Genomic DNA, 16,530 nt, shown 5'->3' on the forward strand with positions numbered 1-16,530 from the left:
TACATTTGCACATATATATTTTAATACTTTAAGGGCCCATGAAGAAACACCCTTGACTAACACATATTGCAATCTCCTTGCTTTTCTTGGTAGGAGGGGCCTAATCACAGGCCCAGGGCCTCTCAGGACTTCATTGGCTCTGTCCTCAGAGCAGCCAGGACAGCCTATGGGTCATGGCATAGAGAGCATTCTCTCCTCAGGATCATTTGGCCAAAATGGCTAATGAGCTCCATTCCCACTCTCAACACTGTCACAATGATCCTGGCAGAGGCAGAACTTGAGACCCTTCCAGCACTTGTTGAAGTCTGCACGTGTAGATCAGTGACACCCAGGGCTTAGGAGAAACTTCCTCTCCAAGGACTTCATGGTCCTAAGTGGACACAAATGCCTTGGTGTCCCAGAAGCTTTGGTGGGAAAAGTCGCTTCTTGGCTTGATGTAACCCAAATGCAGGCAGAAATTGGACTGGAAACACTGCAAGGAGAGAGAAGACTATTTTCTCCATGGGTTGGCAACAGCAGAGTTTATTGATGGTGACCTCTTCCAGCCATGGACAAAAGAACAAGATAGAAAGGGATACAGGACCATCTCTCCTAAAGGACGGGGTCTGCATACTGACCCTCCTAGAGCAGATGTTGTATATGCATGTGAATGAGTCAGGGCTGTTCTCAAGGACTGGGAGTCTCCCTACTCTCATGAGGGGGGCTCCTGAGGCTGGGATGACATTAAAGCCTGGCACAAGTCCTGCCTCTGTTCCAGTCTGTACTCCCAGAGCTGACAGCAAGGCAAGGTTCCCAAGTCACTTCCAGGGTGGCTTTGGCTTGGGGGTGGCCAGATACTTCCGGGGAGTAGCTGGTTCTGAGAGGCTTATGAAATGAGCCCTGGCGGTCACCAATGGGCTCCGGAAGGTCACTGCAGCTTTTTGAGCCCAAGCCTGCTGCTGCCCTCTCTGGTAGGTGGGACTGGTTGCAAGGGAGTGCCCCACAGGGGAGGCATTCAGGTGGGTGAGTGACCGGGAGCACCCCCTCTTGAGGGAGCCTGGGGAGTCCAACCCATCCCTGGGCCTCTGCCAAATGTCTGACTTGCTCCTGTTCTTTGGCTCAGAGGAAGCCACAGAGTGAATGGCCCGCAGTGGGGTCTCCTTGGGATGGGGTGAGTGACTAGCCAAGGGTGCTGATGGTGGGGTCCAAAGGAGGGGCCGGAGCTTTACAGTGTCTTCCTTTTTCATCCATGGTGCCTCCCAGGTGGGTCCCTCCTCTCGAGAGCCAAAGAGAGTCTCATCACAGTAGGACGGTGCGCGCCGGATGAGCCTGGTACAGGGAGAGATGGAAAACTAACAGTGAGGGGGGAAAAACAGAGGCATGGATCCCAACCCGGGCCACTTCTGGAACATCTGTTGGATAAAGTCTGGGCAAGTGGCTACTGGGAATGGAGTCAGTATGTAGATCAGGGAGGTGCCAGTCGGGCAAACTGGCCAAGGAGAGTGCCTTCTCGTAGATTAGGGCCTTCTAGCTCCCAGGGGCTCCTCCCTGGGGGTCCCAGATGTGGTGCTAGAAGGGACCCTAGAGGTCACTGACTCCAACTGCCTCCTTTTACAGATGAGCAAACAGAGGCTCAAGGAACTGAAGTCACAAGGTAATGAACACATCAGATGTGGGGATGAATCAGGTCCTCAGATTCCAGAGCTGGCTACTTTTCCATTGTGGCCAAGTACATTGTAAACAGCCCCCTGAATCCCAAAATCTTAGGAAGGATGCTGGAGGGTCAGCATAGCTACCCTTGGAGTAGGGCATTCAAATCTGACCTCTAAAACTCATGGATACATCATTCAACATTGCAGAGCCTCACTTTCCTCATCTGTAAAATGGAGATGATCGTAACAACTACCACAGTCATCAACTATGTGCCTGGCACTGTGCTGAGTGCAGGGCTATTGTGAGGATCAAATGGGATAATGTGTGTCAAGAGCCTCTTACACCATTTTTTTTGTCCTTGGGAGGAGCTAAGTGACAAGTGGTAGGTGACTTGCCCAGGGTCACACAGCTAGTAAGTGTCTGAGGTTGGATTTGAACTCAGGGCCTTCTAATTCCAGCACCAGTGCTCTATCCACAGCACCACCTACCTGCCCACTTCCCAAGCCTTAAAGCACCTTATTAATGATCTTTTTTTTACCCTTTCTCTATCTGTGAGATGGTTATCCAGGCTCAGCTGACATTCTTCCAGGCCAGGGAAGCAGGGAGAGACAAGCCCACCTACTGCTGGGCAGTTCTAGATTTGGGGAAACTCTTCTTTACATTGAACAAGTTTCTGTCTCTAGAACTTCCACTCAGTGGTCCCAATTATGTCCCCTGGAACGGCACACCAACATAAGCTAAACAGCATGTATGTGTGCTAAGCTCTGGGAACACCAAGCAAAAACCAATCCCTGCCCTCAAGGAGAACACAGGTTAATGGGGGAACCTATCTCTATACAAACAAGCTTTAGACACAAGAAAAGGGAGACAATCATAAAATGGGAGAATTCCCTCCTCCACATGACAGCCCTCAAGACAGTTTAAAGTCTTGATCACTGCTCTGGATATGCCTCTTAAAAATCAACCTTGCTAAGTGTTCCATATAATGATAATAATTTAAAAAGCAACAATTATCATAGCTAGCACTTATTTAGCACCTACTAAGTGCCAGATACCTTATAAATTATGCTAAGTGCTTTACAAAAATGAGGTTGCTATTATCCCTATTTTACAGATGAAGAAACTGAGGCAAACAGAGGTTAAGTGACTTGCCCAAGGTCACATAGCTAATAAGTGTCTGAGGCTGGATTTGAACTCAGGTCTTCCTGACTCTAGGCCTGGCGTTCTACTCAATGCACCACCTAGCCGCCTCAGATACCTTCATCTAAATCAATGATAAAAATATTGAACAGGATAGGACAAGGACAGAGTCTGGAGGCTCACTGCTACAGACCCCTCTCAGCGAGCCCTGGTCGTTAATCAGCAAACTTTGAGAACAACTGTTTGAATGGCTTCAAATCTACCAATTATTCAAACTGTATTTCTCCCATCTGATGCACAAGATCAGCAAGTCTTGCTAAAATCCACAGCCAAGCCTAGGCATTCCATATGGATACAATCCATCTTCTGTGTTCAATAAACTCCAGTGGCTCCCTATGGACTCAAGGATCAAAGAGAAAATCCTTTGTTTGGTGTTCAAAGGCCTTCATTGTGACCCCTTCCTACCTTTCTAGTCTCCTTGGCCCTTCTTTCCCAATCCAGTGGTACTGGCCTCTTGACTAACCCTCACACAAGACTCTCCATCTCCCACCTCCGAGCATTTGCACTGGCTGTTCCCCCTGCTGAGAGTGTTCTCCCTCCTCATTCCTGCCTCTTAGCTTCCTTCAAGTCTCCGTTAAAATCTTACCCACTTGAAGAAGCCTTTCCTGATGCCCCTTAGTGCTAGTGCCTTTCCTTTGGGACTATCTCCATTTTATCCTGTCTGTATTTTCTTTCTACACAGCTCTTTGCATGGTGTATCCCTTATTAGACTGTGAACACTTTGAGAGCAGGGACTGGCTTTTGTCTTTCTTTATATCCCCAGAGTTTAACATACACTTTTTTCTTGTCATTTAATCATTTTCAGTTGTGTCCAATTCTTCAGGTTTTTTTGGCAGAAATAATGAAGTGGTTTGCCATTTCTTTCTCCAGCTCATTTGACAGAGGAGGAAACTGAGGCAAACAGGGATAAGTGACTTGGCCAGGGTCACACAGCTAGTAGGTATATGAAGCTGGATTTGAACTCAGGCCTTCTTAACTCCAGGGCTGGCACTCTATCCACTGCACCACATAGGCACTTAATAAATGCCTGTTGATTTGATTCAGCTATTAAACTAATTCTGTGACCGTGGGCAAGTCACTTCCTTTGTCTGACCCTCTTGTTTTCTCTATCTGCAAAATGAAGGGGGTTGGACACGCAATGACCTCTTAGGTTCCCTTCCTGTTGGACACTGTTTCCCATACTGCGCAGTTACCTGTATTTATTTTTCTTCCTGGGGGTTTGGCGAGGAGTACTGCCACTGCCTTTGGTTGGGTCCAAATCCAGGTTCCATTTTGTACCCTCAGAATTAGGGGTCAGTGGCACAGCCTTCCCAGATCTGGTCTTCTCTGCCCAAGGAGGGTCAAACTCCGGTGGGGCCGGGGGAGCCCCCAAAGGCCTGCCGAACAAAGTCTCATCCACATACGACGCGCTGGACTTGAGCCGGTAGCCCCCTCGGCCTTTGTGTTGCAAGTGGGGGGCCTGAAGGCCATTGATGGTGAGCTCTACTGAAGTCTTCATGCTGCTGCTGGTGAATCTGAAATCACATGGCAGTCCCAGGGAGTCCACAAGTGGTCGTCTGGGTTCTAATTTCCGCTTCTACTGCGTGCCTCGGCCCAAGTCCGTCCCCTTCTCTGTGTCCCGGGCCAAATAGGATCTAATAAGCACACATTGTCCCCCTTCACCTTCTGTGCCGCTGGTGGGATCTAAGCACCTGCGGGGAGCATCAGCCTCCGTGAGCGATCACTAGAACCTGTCAGGAAAGGGCCACATAGAAAAGGCCTGTTGCTACAAGGTAACAAGCAAGGAAACAAAGAAACAATCCGAGAAGAGCAAGAGAAGCTGGGCTCGGGAGCTAGCACTTTATGAGGATCTCGGCTCAGGGACCTGCTTGGCATTGTACTGAGTGGGCGAAGGGAGTGAAGGGGGGAAGGCCTCGGGGCATCTCAGGGGCTTCCTCTTCTCCCGAAGGCGTCTTTATAACTAATACATAAAATACAACCCAGGAGACCCGCTCTCCCCTCCCAACATCCCTTCTTTTTCGGTCTAAATCCTTTTTTCTAAAGATCTGCCAGTTTCCGTGTCTGGGTCTAGGCGCCCCGTCTTCCTTCCTGGGGTCTGGCCCCTCCCCGAAGCGTGCACTTCTTTGCCCCCAGACCCAGTCCACTGACCCCCACCCTGTGGATGCCTCGGAGCCGCAGGCGATGCCCGGCCTCGGAGGGGCGCTTACCTGAGGGGTGCAGGAACCTGCCGGCATGGCGGTCCCCGGATGCCCAGTGACACTGTTCCCGGAGAGCACCCCAAACAGCCTCGGCCACCCTGGTAGCAAAGTGCGCCGAGGACGCGACCATTCTCTCTAGGAGGGGGGAGGCCAGGGACTGCCCTGCCCTACCCGAGGCCCACTCCCCTCGGAACGCAGGCCCGAAGGCGAGGAAGACCGCCCCAGACGTGGTGGCGCAGCGGCGCGAGCTCCGAACCCCGCCCCTCCGACGGGAGTAGGCGCGTCTCCGCGGGCGGGAGAGGTGGTGGCTCCGCCCGTGGGAGGGATCGCGGCGGCGAGGCCCGCGTCTATGCCGGCGGGAAGGGTGGGAAGGGCTCAGCTGGCTGGAGGGGTCGTGGCTCAGCAGGCGGGAGCGGTGGCGACGCCCGCGTCTATGCCGGCGGAAGGGATGGGAGGGGCTCAGCTTGCTGGAGGGGTCGTGGCTCAGCAGGCGGGAGCGGTGGCGACGCCCGCGTCTATGCCGGCGGGAAGGGTGGGAGGGGCTCAGCTGGCTGGAGGGGTCGCGGCTCGGGAGGCGGGAGCGGTGGCGACGCCCGCGTCTATGCCGGCGGGAAGGGTGGGAGGGGCTCAGCTGGCTGGAGGGGTCGTGGCTCAGCAGGCGGGAGCGGTGGCGAGGCCCGCGTCTATGCGGGCGGAAGGGAAGGGAGGGGCTCAGCTGGCTGGAGGGGTCGTGGCTCAGCAGGCGGGAGCGGTGGCGACGCCCGCGTCTATGCCGGCGGGAAGGGTGGGAGGGGCTCAGCTGGCTGGAGGGGTCGCGGCTCGGGAGGCGGGAGCGGTGGCGACGCCCGCGTCTATGCCGGCGGGAAGGGTGGGAGGGGCTCAGCTGGCTGGAGGGGTCGCGGCTCGGGAGGCGGGAGCGGTGGTGGCGGGCGCGTCTCAGCGGGCGGGAAGCGTCGCGGGGGGCGCGGCTCCGCGGGCGGGAGGGCTTCAGCAGGCGGGGGCCCAGTCGGCTGGGGTGGCGGTGGGGGCGCAGCCGGCCGGAGGGGATCAGCAGACCGGAAGGGTCCTGGGGTTCGCGGCTCCGCGAGCGGGAGGGGGCGCGGCTCCGCGAGCGGGCGGGGGCGCGGCTCCGCGAGCTGGAAGGGGCGCGGCTCCGCGAGCGGGCGGGGGCGAGGCTCCGCGAGCTGGAGGGGGCGCGGCTCCGCGAGCTGGAAGGGGCGCGGCTCCGCGAACGGGCGGGGGCGCGGCTCCGCGAGCGGGCGGGGGCGAGGCTCCGCGAGCTGGAAGGGGCGCGGCTCCGTGAACGGGCGGGGGCGCGGCTCCGCGAGCGGGCGGGGGCGAGGCTCCGCGAGCGGGCGGGGGCGAGGCTCCGCGAGCTGGAAGGGGCGCGGCTCCGCGAACGGGCGGGGGCGCGGCTCCGCGAACGGGCGGGGGCGCGGCTCCGCGAGCGGGCGGGGGCGAGGCTCCGCGAGCTGGAGGGGGCGCGGCTCCGCGAGCGGGCGGGGGGCGCGGCTCCGCGAGCTGGAAGGGGCGCGGCTCCGCGAACGGGCGGGGGCGCGGCTCCGCGAGCGGGCGGGGGCGAGGCTCCGCGAGCTGGAGGGGGCGCGGCTCCGCGAACGGGCGGGGGCGCGGCTCCGCGAGCTGGAGGGGGCGCGGCTCCGCGAGCGGGCGGGGGCGAGGCTCCGCGAGCTGGAGGGGGCGCGGCTCCGCGAGCGGGCGGGGGCGCGGCTCCGCGAGCGGGCGGGGGCGCGGCTTCGCGAGCGGGCGGGGGCGCGGCTCCGCGAGCGGGAGGGGGCGAGACTCCGCGAGCGGGCGGGGGGCGAGGCTCGCGGAGCCGGAGGGGGCGGCGAGGCTCCGCGAGCCGGAGGGGGCGAGAGGGTCGAGGCTCCGCGAGCGGGCGGGGGCGAGGCTCCGGGAGCGGGCGGGCGCGAGAGAGTCGAGGCTCGCCAGTCGGGAAGGGTCGCGGCTCCGCGGGCTGGAGAGGGCGCGGGGGGCGCGGCTTCGCCGCCTCCGCCTCCCCCGGCTCTTGGTACGACCCGGCGCGGAGAGCCCGCCCCTAACGTGCGCTTGCGCCTTCAGCCGAGGCCTCCTGGCGCCGCCGTGCGCCCGCCTCCGAGTCCTCCTGGCGCTGCTGCGCGCCCGCCTCCGCATCCTTCTGGTGCCGCCGCGTGCCGGCCCGCTACCCACATCAGTCATGATCAAGGCCAAGGCCAAGGACTTGCCCGGCGGGGGGCATGCCTCCCACCGAGGTGTGCGGCGGCCCTGCAGTGGCGACATGGACGATAACGACTTCGACGTTCAACCCGAAGGCGGCGGGGACGCCCCGGCCCGGAAGGTGAAGAGCCTGGGGAGAGGGGGTGGGGGAGGAAGAAGGGGGAGGGAGCGGGGAAGAGGGGGGAAGGGAGAGGGGGGAGGGAGCGGGGGACCTGCCCCGGGGAATGAACTGGCTGCGCCGCGCCGCGCGCTGGGCCCCAGTGCGGCACGGCCGGGCCAGGCTCGGGGCTCGGGGCCTCGTTCGCTTCCTCTCTGGAACCTCATTGGCCGCCTCCCGGTGACAAGGCCGGGGGTCATTGTCCCCGTCAACCAATCAGAAGCAGCTGCTCGCTGCCGCGTGGTCCCCTTTACTCTTGAAAGGGAGGGGAATAACTTGTATCATTTGTTGCCGGGCAGAAGGAGGGGGCAGATCTGCTGCTGGATACACTCCTGAGCCCCCTGGGGTGCCCTTTGAGACCTGGTGCATTACACCAGTTCTCGCTTGGGGGGAGGTGACTGGATCTCTGGTTTCGTTGCTAGAATAGAGACCTCCCAGGGGATCAAGCTCCCTCTGCCAGTGCGGGTAGCCACCTTCTCTGCATCTTACCTTGGGAGGCAGCTTCCTAGGGCATGCAGAGGTGGGTTCTCCAACCCCATGCTTGGAATTCTCCCACCCCTCACTTCCAACCCCCACCCCTGGGTCACCTCAGCTTCCTTCAGGTCCCAGCTAAAACTCCTTTCCAGGTGCTCCCTAATTGCTCCTTCCCTCTGAGATCATCTCCAATCTTCTCCAGCTTGTGTGTTGTCTCCTTGAGAGCAGGGACTGTCTTGCCCCTTTTTATGTCCCCAGCCCTTAGCTTTGTGCTTAGTACGTACTTAATAGCTTAGCTTAGTAGGTACTTAATAAATGCTTATTAACGGTCTTACGGCAGGACTTGAACCCAGGTCTTCTGGGGGGCACTCACGGAGCACTTAGGGTTTACACAGTATTTCCACTACAGCCCAGTGAAGCTGACTTTGCCTGGCATTTTAAGGTTTACTCATTTTGTCCTGCATGGATAGAATGCTACACCTGGAATCAAGAAGACCTGAGTTAAAAATCTGGCCTCAGATGTCTAGTATCACTGTGACCCTGGGCAAGTCACTTTAACCTCTGTCTGCCCCAGTTTCCTCATCTTTAAAATGGGGACAATAATACCAACTACCTTTCAAGGTTGTCATAAGAATAAAATGAATTAGTAACCGTAATCCTTCTGTGAACCAACTGCTCATCTTTCTATCCTCCAGCATCTCTGAAAGGTGGGTTGGGCAGGAGTAATTGTCCCTGTCTACACCAAGACTTCTTAAACTTTTTCCACTTGTGGCCTTTTCAGTACTTCTTAAACTGTGGGTCAAGACCACATACGGAAACCAGGTCACAACCTAAAGTTTAAGAAGCAATGGTCCACACAAATCAGGAAACTGAGTCTCAAAGTTTAAGTGACTTGCCCGTGGCTACACAGAGGGATGGAAGGTAGCAGAACTGAGGCTTCATTCCAGGTCTTTTGACTCCAATTCAAGGACCCTTTCCATCATCTTGTGTTTCTTGCTCCTCTGTAAGGAAATAGGGTCCAGTTGGTGCCCCCAAGAGCTTTAAAGTTGGCCCCCTAATGGGAGCAAATGCTCAGTGCTGAATGAGTGAGACAAACACAAAATGTTCCAGGGTACAGAACTGAGCCTTTAAAGACAAATAGAATTTTGATGAGGGTTGGGAGGTGGAGTGTCCTTTCAGGTGAGAATTTAATCAGCAAACATTCATTAGGAGCTTACTCTGAGCCCTAAGCTCAGACCCCCGAGGGACTGGGGATACAAACCCCAAAATGAAACTGTCATCGAGAAGTTTACATTCAGTCAGTTAGCAAGCATTTTAAAGCTCCTGCTGTTACAGACCTGGCATTGGAAATACCAGGATGAAGAATGAAATAATCTTTCCACACAGAGCTTACATTTTAATAGCTCAAACAGCCAGTGTTCTCCCATAGATGTGTCTGCATGCATGTATGTTTGTGTATAAGCTACAGGCATCAGAATGGAATTTCCAGGTGAGGAAGTTTCTTCCCTAGGTTAGCCCATCAGTATGAGTCAGGAGGAGGATCTGAACCTAGATCCTCCCAGCTTCAAGGAGGGCTGTCTATCTCCTAAGCCTCTGCACGCGCACGAAAGAACTAGAGCGATTTAAGGGAGACAGGGGAGGAAGACATTGACCCTTGCAGGGAGGGTGGAATCAGGATTCTGCCATGGACTGTTTGTGGGGTCAGTGAAGACGCCAGTGTGCCAAGAGCAGACAGTTTGCTGGAAAGGACTAGAAGAAAAGGTTGAGAGGATACAGTGCCTTGCTCATACTAGTCACCCAATCAATACTAATTTGAGAGCCTTGAATGCCAAACTCAGGAGTGTGTCCTTCATCCTGTAGGCAGGTTTTGGAGCCAGGGTGGACCTCCATGAAAGAAGTGCTTTAGACAGACAAATGAGTCTGATAGCTTGGAGGGGTGAAAACTGCTGTGTGCTCATGCATGATCCAGCCAGCTGGGGCTGTCCTGTGTCCTGTGCTCCCTCTGTGAGATCCATGGAACATGCAGATATTTGAGTGGTCCTGACTCTGTCCCTTGCTTTCCACAACAGCTGGGTCTCAGTAAGCCCCTGCCTGCCTTCCCCACTGTGGAGGCTGCCTCAGATGTTGAGCTTGACACCCAGGAAATGGTTCGTGCCCAAAACAAGAAGAAGAAAAAGTCTGGAGGCTTCCAGTCCATGGGTGAGTTTGCTGTGGGGCCCCAGGGAGGGAGTCCTGGCAGTAGCCCAAATCTGGAGGCCCAGCCTGGGCAACTCTGGGTGAGCTCTGGGCAGTGCTGCCCAGGGACTGGGGAGCTCATCAGGGAGACTAACAGGTATGTATGTATTGAGTGCCTCTTCTGCCCCCTGGGCAGCATCCAGAGAAACCGAGGATGGACTCTGCCCTCAAGGAGCACCTGCTTGAGTTGCGTTGGCAGGGCTCACATGTGCCATTGTTGGGGACCAGTGACAATGTGGGCGGGTGAAAAGGAGAGGTCAGTGCTTGTTAGTGATGAGGGAGGGCTTTGGGGATTGCAGGAGCTCACCTGGGCCTTGAAGAACCAGGAGGACTGTCCAGGACAAGGGGAGCACACAATTGGAATAGCTCGTGTGAGCATTTGTGAGTACGAGTATGATTGTGTGTTTGTGTGTGAGAATGATCATGGATGTGTGTGAGGGTATTTGGCCAAACGTGTATGAACATGTCTGGGTGTGAAATATGTGTGAACATGTGTGCATGCATGAATGTGATCGTATGTGTCTATACATGAGTGAGCATGCTTGTGAGTATGAACATGTGTGGGCTTTGTGTGAGTGCAGTTGTGTGAGCTTGATGTGTATGAGAGTGATCATGGATATATGTGAGTGTCAGAATGAATGTGTGAGTGCAAACATGTGTGTGATCGTGTGTGTACAAACAATATGGGGATAGGTGCTGGATCTGTAATTTTACTGGTAACACAGACGCCCTGTTTGAGCAACTTGCTGAAGGAGACCCGGCCAGCACACATCATGGGCAGAGTGTGAGCCAGGTCTGCTCAGCTCCCTACCCACTGTGTCCTGCCATCTCTTAGGTAACAAAATTTATACCAGCATAGATAGTGGAGTATAACACAGTAGGGTGAATATGATTGTACCCCTGATGGAGGAAGGCTGGGGTGAGAGGAGAGGAATGGACCTGGGAGCTGAGGTTCCTGGGTTCCTGCCCTAGTTCTGGCATCTGATGGGCTTTGGTGTCTCCCCTAGGCTTGAGCTACCCCGTCTTCAAAGGCATCATGAAGAAGGGCTACAAGGTGCCCACACCCATCCAAAGGAAGGTGAGGAAACACCAGCTCCTTGTGCCCTTTCTCCCCCCCAACCAAGTCCCATCCCTATGGCCTCCTGGGCCCCTCATTGTCTCCATTTTTAGAAGGAAATGAGAGATTCTTTGGACTCAGTTCTCTTTAAAATAGGAAGAGGAATGGGACTGGACTCTTGGCTTTCGCTCATCTAGGGAACCTTGCCAGAGAGGACATTCTCTACTAATGCAGGTCAGAGCTGTCCAGAACCTGGAGAGGTGAAATTGAGTCAGAGACAGGACTAGAACCCAGGGCTTCCTGATTTCACAGCCAGCTCTCGATCTACTGACTTTCACTGCATCCCTTTAAAACAGGATATCTTTTCATGTACTTTAGAAGCCTTTTATGTCTGTCCTTTCTCCTTCCTGTCCTCAAAGCAGCCTTTTGGAGGAGGCTGGGCCTACTGTACAATTTTTATCAATGGGGAAACCAAAGCCAGACTTGCCCAGTGTCCAGTATCAAGTCAGTAGTATAGTCAGGACTAGAACCTGGCTCTCTGGACTCTTTAACTGGATTTGTGCTTTTATGGCTAGAGGGAGTTCCCAGTGAAGAGCTCCTTTCCCAGTACAGATTGGCACCTACTCTAAACCTTCCAACCTTAAAGAATGGCCTGGCACACTGGCAGCTAAGTGACTTATCCAGGGTCACACACAGTGGGTATCAGAGGTGTGACTTGAATCCAGCCCTTTGACTCTGAGGTCAGCCCTTTGTCTACTACCCCAGGGGGCCTCCCCCAGACCACAAGCAGCCCAGGTTGGGGAGAGTTGGACACCACTGCCCTGGCCCCCAAAGCCTTTGTCAACTCTTGTTCCTGGGACTTTTTACTGTCACTACTGCCCAGTGACCTGGACTGTCTGGTGCAGGGGACCCCAGCCTTCACTCTGAAGACCGAATGTGCAGTAGGCCAGACTTGAGCACAGATAAAGCCTCTATTTGCTAACCTCTGCCTTGGAACTGAGGAGTAATCCAAAGAAGAATAATTCTCATTCCAGGTCTCTCCCCACCCCCTCATTCGAACCTGTGATTTTTAGTGTAGGAGACTCCCAGGGGAAGAAACAATCTATCAAGGCCTCTCAGCACCGAGATGTCCCAGGCATTGAGGGTTCAGAGATTGGCCATTTTTCAGTTGGTTGGTGTCAGAGGCAACTCTTCAACCCGGGTCTTTCTGGTTGCAGAGTTGGTTCTCTATCCAGGCAGTCAGTCAGTCAGTCAGCATTTCTGAAGCACCTCCTCTGCTTTCTGTATTATATCACGGTGTTTGTGGAGTGAGGAGCACAGACTTACCCACTACTTTCTTTCCAGTTGGCTCATGAGAGACATAGGACAAATATTCTGTTATCCCATCTATCAAATGGTATAACTGCAGCATCTGCCTCTCACAGGCGTGTTGGTAATGTGTGAGGCCTCAGAGGGCTCTAGACATAGGCGCTGAGATGACAAGTCTTAACTGGCATCACCCCTTTAGAACAGCTCTGATCCAGGGCTCACGGAATCACATTCTGGAAAGGTAAAATGGACCTCAGCAGCACCTGCTGAGCCATCTGGCCCCTGCATGATGTCTCCTGGGCCCAGGGGGCTCACTCCTCTGCCAGCCTGTTCTCTAGCCAGTGTTTTTCCCACTGCATCTCTGTCTCTTATCCACACTTCAGTCCTGTTCCAAGGGTGGCCTTGCTGGCAGTGGGAACAAAGGTAGCATCTATTCTTTGCCTCTGACCCCATGCATTCCCTCCTGCAGACCATCCCAGTGATTCTGGATGGCAAGGATGTGGTGGCCATGGCTCGAACGGGCAGTGGAAAGACAGCCTGCTTCCTCATTCCCATGTTTGAGAAACTCAAGGCCCACAGTGCCCAAACGGGTGCCCGCGCCCTCATTCTCTCACCCACCCGGGAGCTGGCCCTGCAGACAATGAAGTTCACCAAGGAGGTGAGCAGGGACTTGGGGGTCTTCACCTTTTGTGTATCCTAGGCCCCTTGGGCAGTCAGATGAGGTCTGAGGACCCCTGCTCGGAATCATGCTTTTAAATGCATAGAATAAAGCACATGAGATCACAAAGGAAGCCGGGTACAGACAATTCTTGGTTAAATAAATTTACCATTCCTCAGACCTCACTGGAAAGAGATTTTTATGGAATGTTAATTTTTCCAGAGAATGTGAGGGAAGGAGGGAGAGAGGCAGGGAGTGGGCACCCATGGAGGGAGGAGGGGTCTGGGGACACAGAAGCGAGAGCAGGAGGAGAAACACTCCACAACCTGGGCCAGCCATGAGGTGGAACAGAGAGGAAGAAGTCACAGGGGCAGGCATGTGGGAGCTGGACACAGACAGGAGAGGAGGGGCCAGGACAGACATGACCTCTGAAGCCAAGCCCCCGGCCTGCCAGTGGCAGTGGTAGTAGTAGTGGTCTCTCCACATCTCTTCTTCTGCTTTCACTTGGTGGGAGGGGGGGGGCAGATAGTTTATTTCTGGTGGGGGAGGAAGGCCAACGACCATCAAGCTAAGGTACAGGAGTGGAGAGAGAACATGGGATTGCACAGTAAAAAATGCAGATTTCTCTCAGATTTCTTTACAAAGTTGAATTTACATAGTGAGGACTGTCTGTATGGTGAAGCACAATTATCAACATGAAAAAAAGAAATTCATGGGCCCTGGGTGAAGGCCTTCTGGCCTAGGAGACCATGCCTCCTGGGGGTGGAGCTGGGGGGCTGATAGGGGGAGGAGCCAGGTGGACCTGGCTTTCCTTCTGAGCTCTGGCTTCACCTTCTCTTGCCTTTGCTCCACAGCTGGGCAAGTTCACTGGCCTGAAGACCGCCCTGATCCTTGGGGGAGACAAGTAAGAGCTTCTTCAGACGTCCCTCCTTCCTCTCCCCCTGAAGTGACCTTGATGGCAGAGATGCCTGACTCCATGTGGGAGATTTTTCCTTTCCCAGTACTTTGTTGCTGTCCTTTGTTTAACACCTCCCTGTGTTCTTGTCACTGCACCTTCTCTGCCTCCCTTGTCACCAAGAGCCACAGCTCAGCAAAGCTCATGGCTGCCCAAAGAGCCTGACTGGCTGTGTAGCGTCCTATCCCTGCAGACCCCAACCTTGGAGCTTTCCATTCTCTAAGAGAGGCCATGTGGCTTAGCAGATAGTGCTGGATTTGGAGTCAGCTCAATCTCTGTGTGTAACTCTGTGTGACCCAGGGTGAAGCGCTCATTGACTGCCTGTTCACAGATGGGTCGTGGAAGGGCCTCCTACCCTTGTGAAAGCACAGGCTCTTGATATGTTTGTATTTTCACATCCATACTCTCCCTCGTGAGGCCGCTGTGGGTATAATCCTCATTCTTACAGATGAGAAAAGTGACTCTTCTCTCCACCCATCCACCAATAGCCATTTGCCCAAGCTCACACAATGAGCCAGAACCAGGAGTTCCCATTGTTCTAAAGTGATCAGTAGAACCAGACTCAGTTCTGGGCTGTCTTAAGACATTTCTGGGCTCCTGTTTTTTTTTCTGCTGTGCCTTGTTGCACCTCAGAACCCAGGTTTCTCTTGGTCACATCGGGTTGTCTCCCCGTTAGCCCAAAGACCCCCTCCCTCAGTGTCTCTGTTACTGATGATACCTTATGCTTTGGGGGTATTTTGAGTTTCCGAAGCTGTCATACCTGGCTTTTCTGTTACCTCCACTCCTTTTCTGGCTCCTGAGAACATCAGAGTTGTCCCTTCCTTGTGGCCCCATCAGCCCTGAATTCCGGTTTTGGTGGATTGTCTCAGAGATGTTCTCTGCAGAAGGCTAGTGCCAAGCTCCCCCTCACCCTACCTCCCATAGCAGCAGGAAGCAGGGTGTGTCTCACCCAGGCCAGGGATCAGCAGAGCTTGGTCTGCTCCAGGAACTGATCTTGTCCAAGTGGGGACAAGGATAGTGGTCCCTCCCCCTGTGGCTGCCATGAGACCAGAGCCTAGTAAGCCTGGTACTGCTGAAGCCAATGGATGCCTCCAGTAGTGGTTTAAGGATTAGCAAGTACTCGGACAGACATGTGAGGCTTTGTCTGAGCCTCCCCCACGTGCCGTGGTAAGGCAGATGAGGCCCATGGTCATGCAGCTGGCCAGCATCTGGTGGGATTTGGACCCCAGCTCCCCTGACTCCAAATCTGTGACCTTTGGGGCTGAGTGGGACTTGTTTATATATTTAGCCTGTTGTCTGAGAATACCTTTTCCTAAACCCAGGGTCATTATCAGGTGGTCAAGCCTGGGTTTCAGAAGCCTTACAGGACTGAAGCTTACTTAAGGACTAGAGGGACCCCAGAGGTTTCCTGTGCCAATCCTTTCATTTCACCTGTGAGCAGTAAGCATTGGAATCAGGATTCGAACCCAGGCCCTCTAGCTCGAGAGTTACTTCTCTTCCCAGGGTATTTGGCTCCAGGGGATCCCAAATCAGGGTAGGTACTTTTGTGCCCATCTTGGCATGACCTGGAGACTCCATTTTCTCTTCTCTACAGGATGGAAGACCAGTTTGCAGCACTGCATGAGAACCCAGATATGTGAGTGTGCAGAGGGAGAAGGAAACCTTCAGACCCTCCCTTGCAGGCCAGACATCCTTGAGTCTGTGGTTGGGAGAGGGAGGAGGGTGGGGGCATATTGAAGTAGAGATAGAGAAGGCTGTCCCATTGCAGAATCATCGCCACCCCTGGGCGCCTGATGCACGTGGCCGTGGAGATGAACTTGAAACTCCAGAGTGTGCAGTATGCTGTCTTTGATGAGGCTGACAGGTGAGGAAGGAGTGACGACTTGGGCAGTGGGGCAGGGAGGCTCCTGGGAATGAGAACTGGGGCTCCCTCATTTCACCCTTCAGCCCATGCCAGCCTGGCCCCTGTTATGTCTGTGCCTGGCGAGTTTGCAGAGATGTCTGCTCCCCTTTTTTCTTGTTCTTGCTGACCTGACCCCATGTGGCAGAGGGCAGGGAGGATTCTTTGTTCCCATTTTCTTGAGGAAGAGACTGAAGTGAGCTGGCCAAGGTTTCTGAGCTACTCCTAAAACCCCAGCCGCCCAATGCGCGGCTCAGACACCACCTTCCTGATCCCCAAACTCCCCTGCACGTGACTCTTTTGCTCATAAGTGAGGCAGTGAGAGGATTCTGAGCATCAGACCCACAGTCAGGAACAACTGACTTCAAATCCTGCCTCAGACACTTAACCACTGGGTGACCCCAGGAAAGACATCTGGCCTCCCTCAGGCTCATTTTCCTCATTTGTAAAAATGGGGAAAATCCTCACACCCACCTCCAGGGTGGTTGGGAGGATCAGATGAGATAGTATGCAGAACCCTTTGCCAACACTAAACGTCAGGT

The 16,530-nt window shown here is 54.7% G+C and overlaps 3 protein-coding genes across 7 annotated transcripts in view; 1 reads left to right on the plus strand and 2 right to left on the minus strand.

Annotated features, from left to right (window-relative positions):
- LOC140502174 (uncharacterized) lies at positions 1-7,226 on the minus strand. The gene is made up of 4 exons (XM_072606500.1): positions 7,218-7,226; positions 5,040-7,086; positions 4,026-4,562; positions 1-1,308 (listed from the first exon to the last, which is right to left on the minus strand). The coding sequence occupies exons 1-3, from the start codon at positions 7,224-7,226 to the stop codon at positions 4,516-4,518; spliced, it is 2,103 nt and encodes a 700-aa protein (XP_072462601.1). The 3' UTR covers positions 1-1,308; positions 4,026-4,515.
- On the minus strand, positions 798-4,330 carry RITA1 (RBPJ interacting and tubulin associated 1). Its single transcript, XM_072606499.1, has 2 exons — positions 4,026-4,330; positions 798-1,308 (listed from the first exon to the last, which is right to left on the minus strand). The coding sequence occupies exons 1-2, from the start codon at positions 4,328-4,330 to the stop codon at positions 798-800; spliced, it is 816 nt and encodes a 271-aa protein (XP_072462600.1).
- Positions 6,961-16,530, plus strand: part of DDX54 (DEAD-box helicase 54) — a 22,274-nt gene continuing 12,704 nt past the window's right edge. The window contains exons 1-9 of one of the 5 annotated variants that reach the window (XM_072600366.1): positions 7,226-7,365; positions 7,824-7,921; positions 9,945-10,074; positions 10,410-10,491; positions 11,118-11,188; positions 12,945-13,133; positions 13,988-14,037; positions 15,683-15,724; positions 15,857-15,952. In XM_072600366.1, the coding sequence (XP_072456467.1) occupies positions 7,914-7,921; positions 9,945-10,074; positions 10,410-10,491; positions 11,118-11,188; positions 12,945-13,133; positions 13,988-14,037; positions 15,683-15,724; positions 15,857-15,952 (668 nt within the window). In that variant the 5' untranslated portion in view covers positions 7,226-7,365; positions 7,824-7,913. Of the gene's footprint in view, positions 7,366-7,823; positions 7,922-9,944; positions 10,075-10,409; positions 10,492-11,117; positions 11,189-12,609; positions 12,717-12,944; positions 13,134-13,987; positions 14,038-15,682; positions 15,725-15,856; positions 15,953-16,530 lie in introns of those variants that run through there. The other 4 variants (XM_072600365.1, XM_072600368.1, XM_072600369.1 and 1 more) reach the window with 4 other exon arrangements.

This window comes from Notamacropus eugenii, chromosome 4 (genome assembly GCF_028372415.1).
Source record: "Notamacropus eugenii isolate mMacEug1 chromosome 4, mMacEug1.pri_v2, whole genome shotgun sequence".
Lineage (NCBI taxonomy): Eukaryota > Metazoa > Chordata > Mammalia > Diprotodontia > Macropodidae > Notamacropus > Notamacropus eugenii.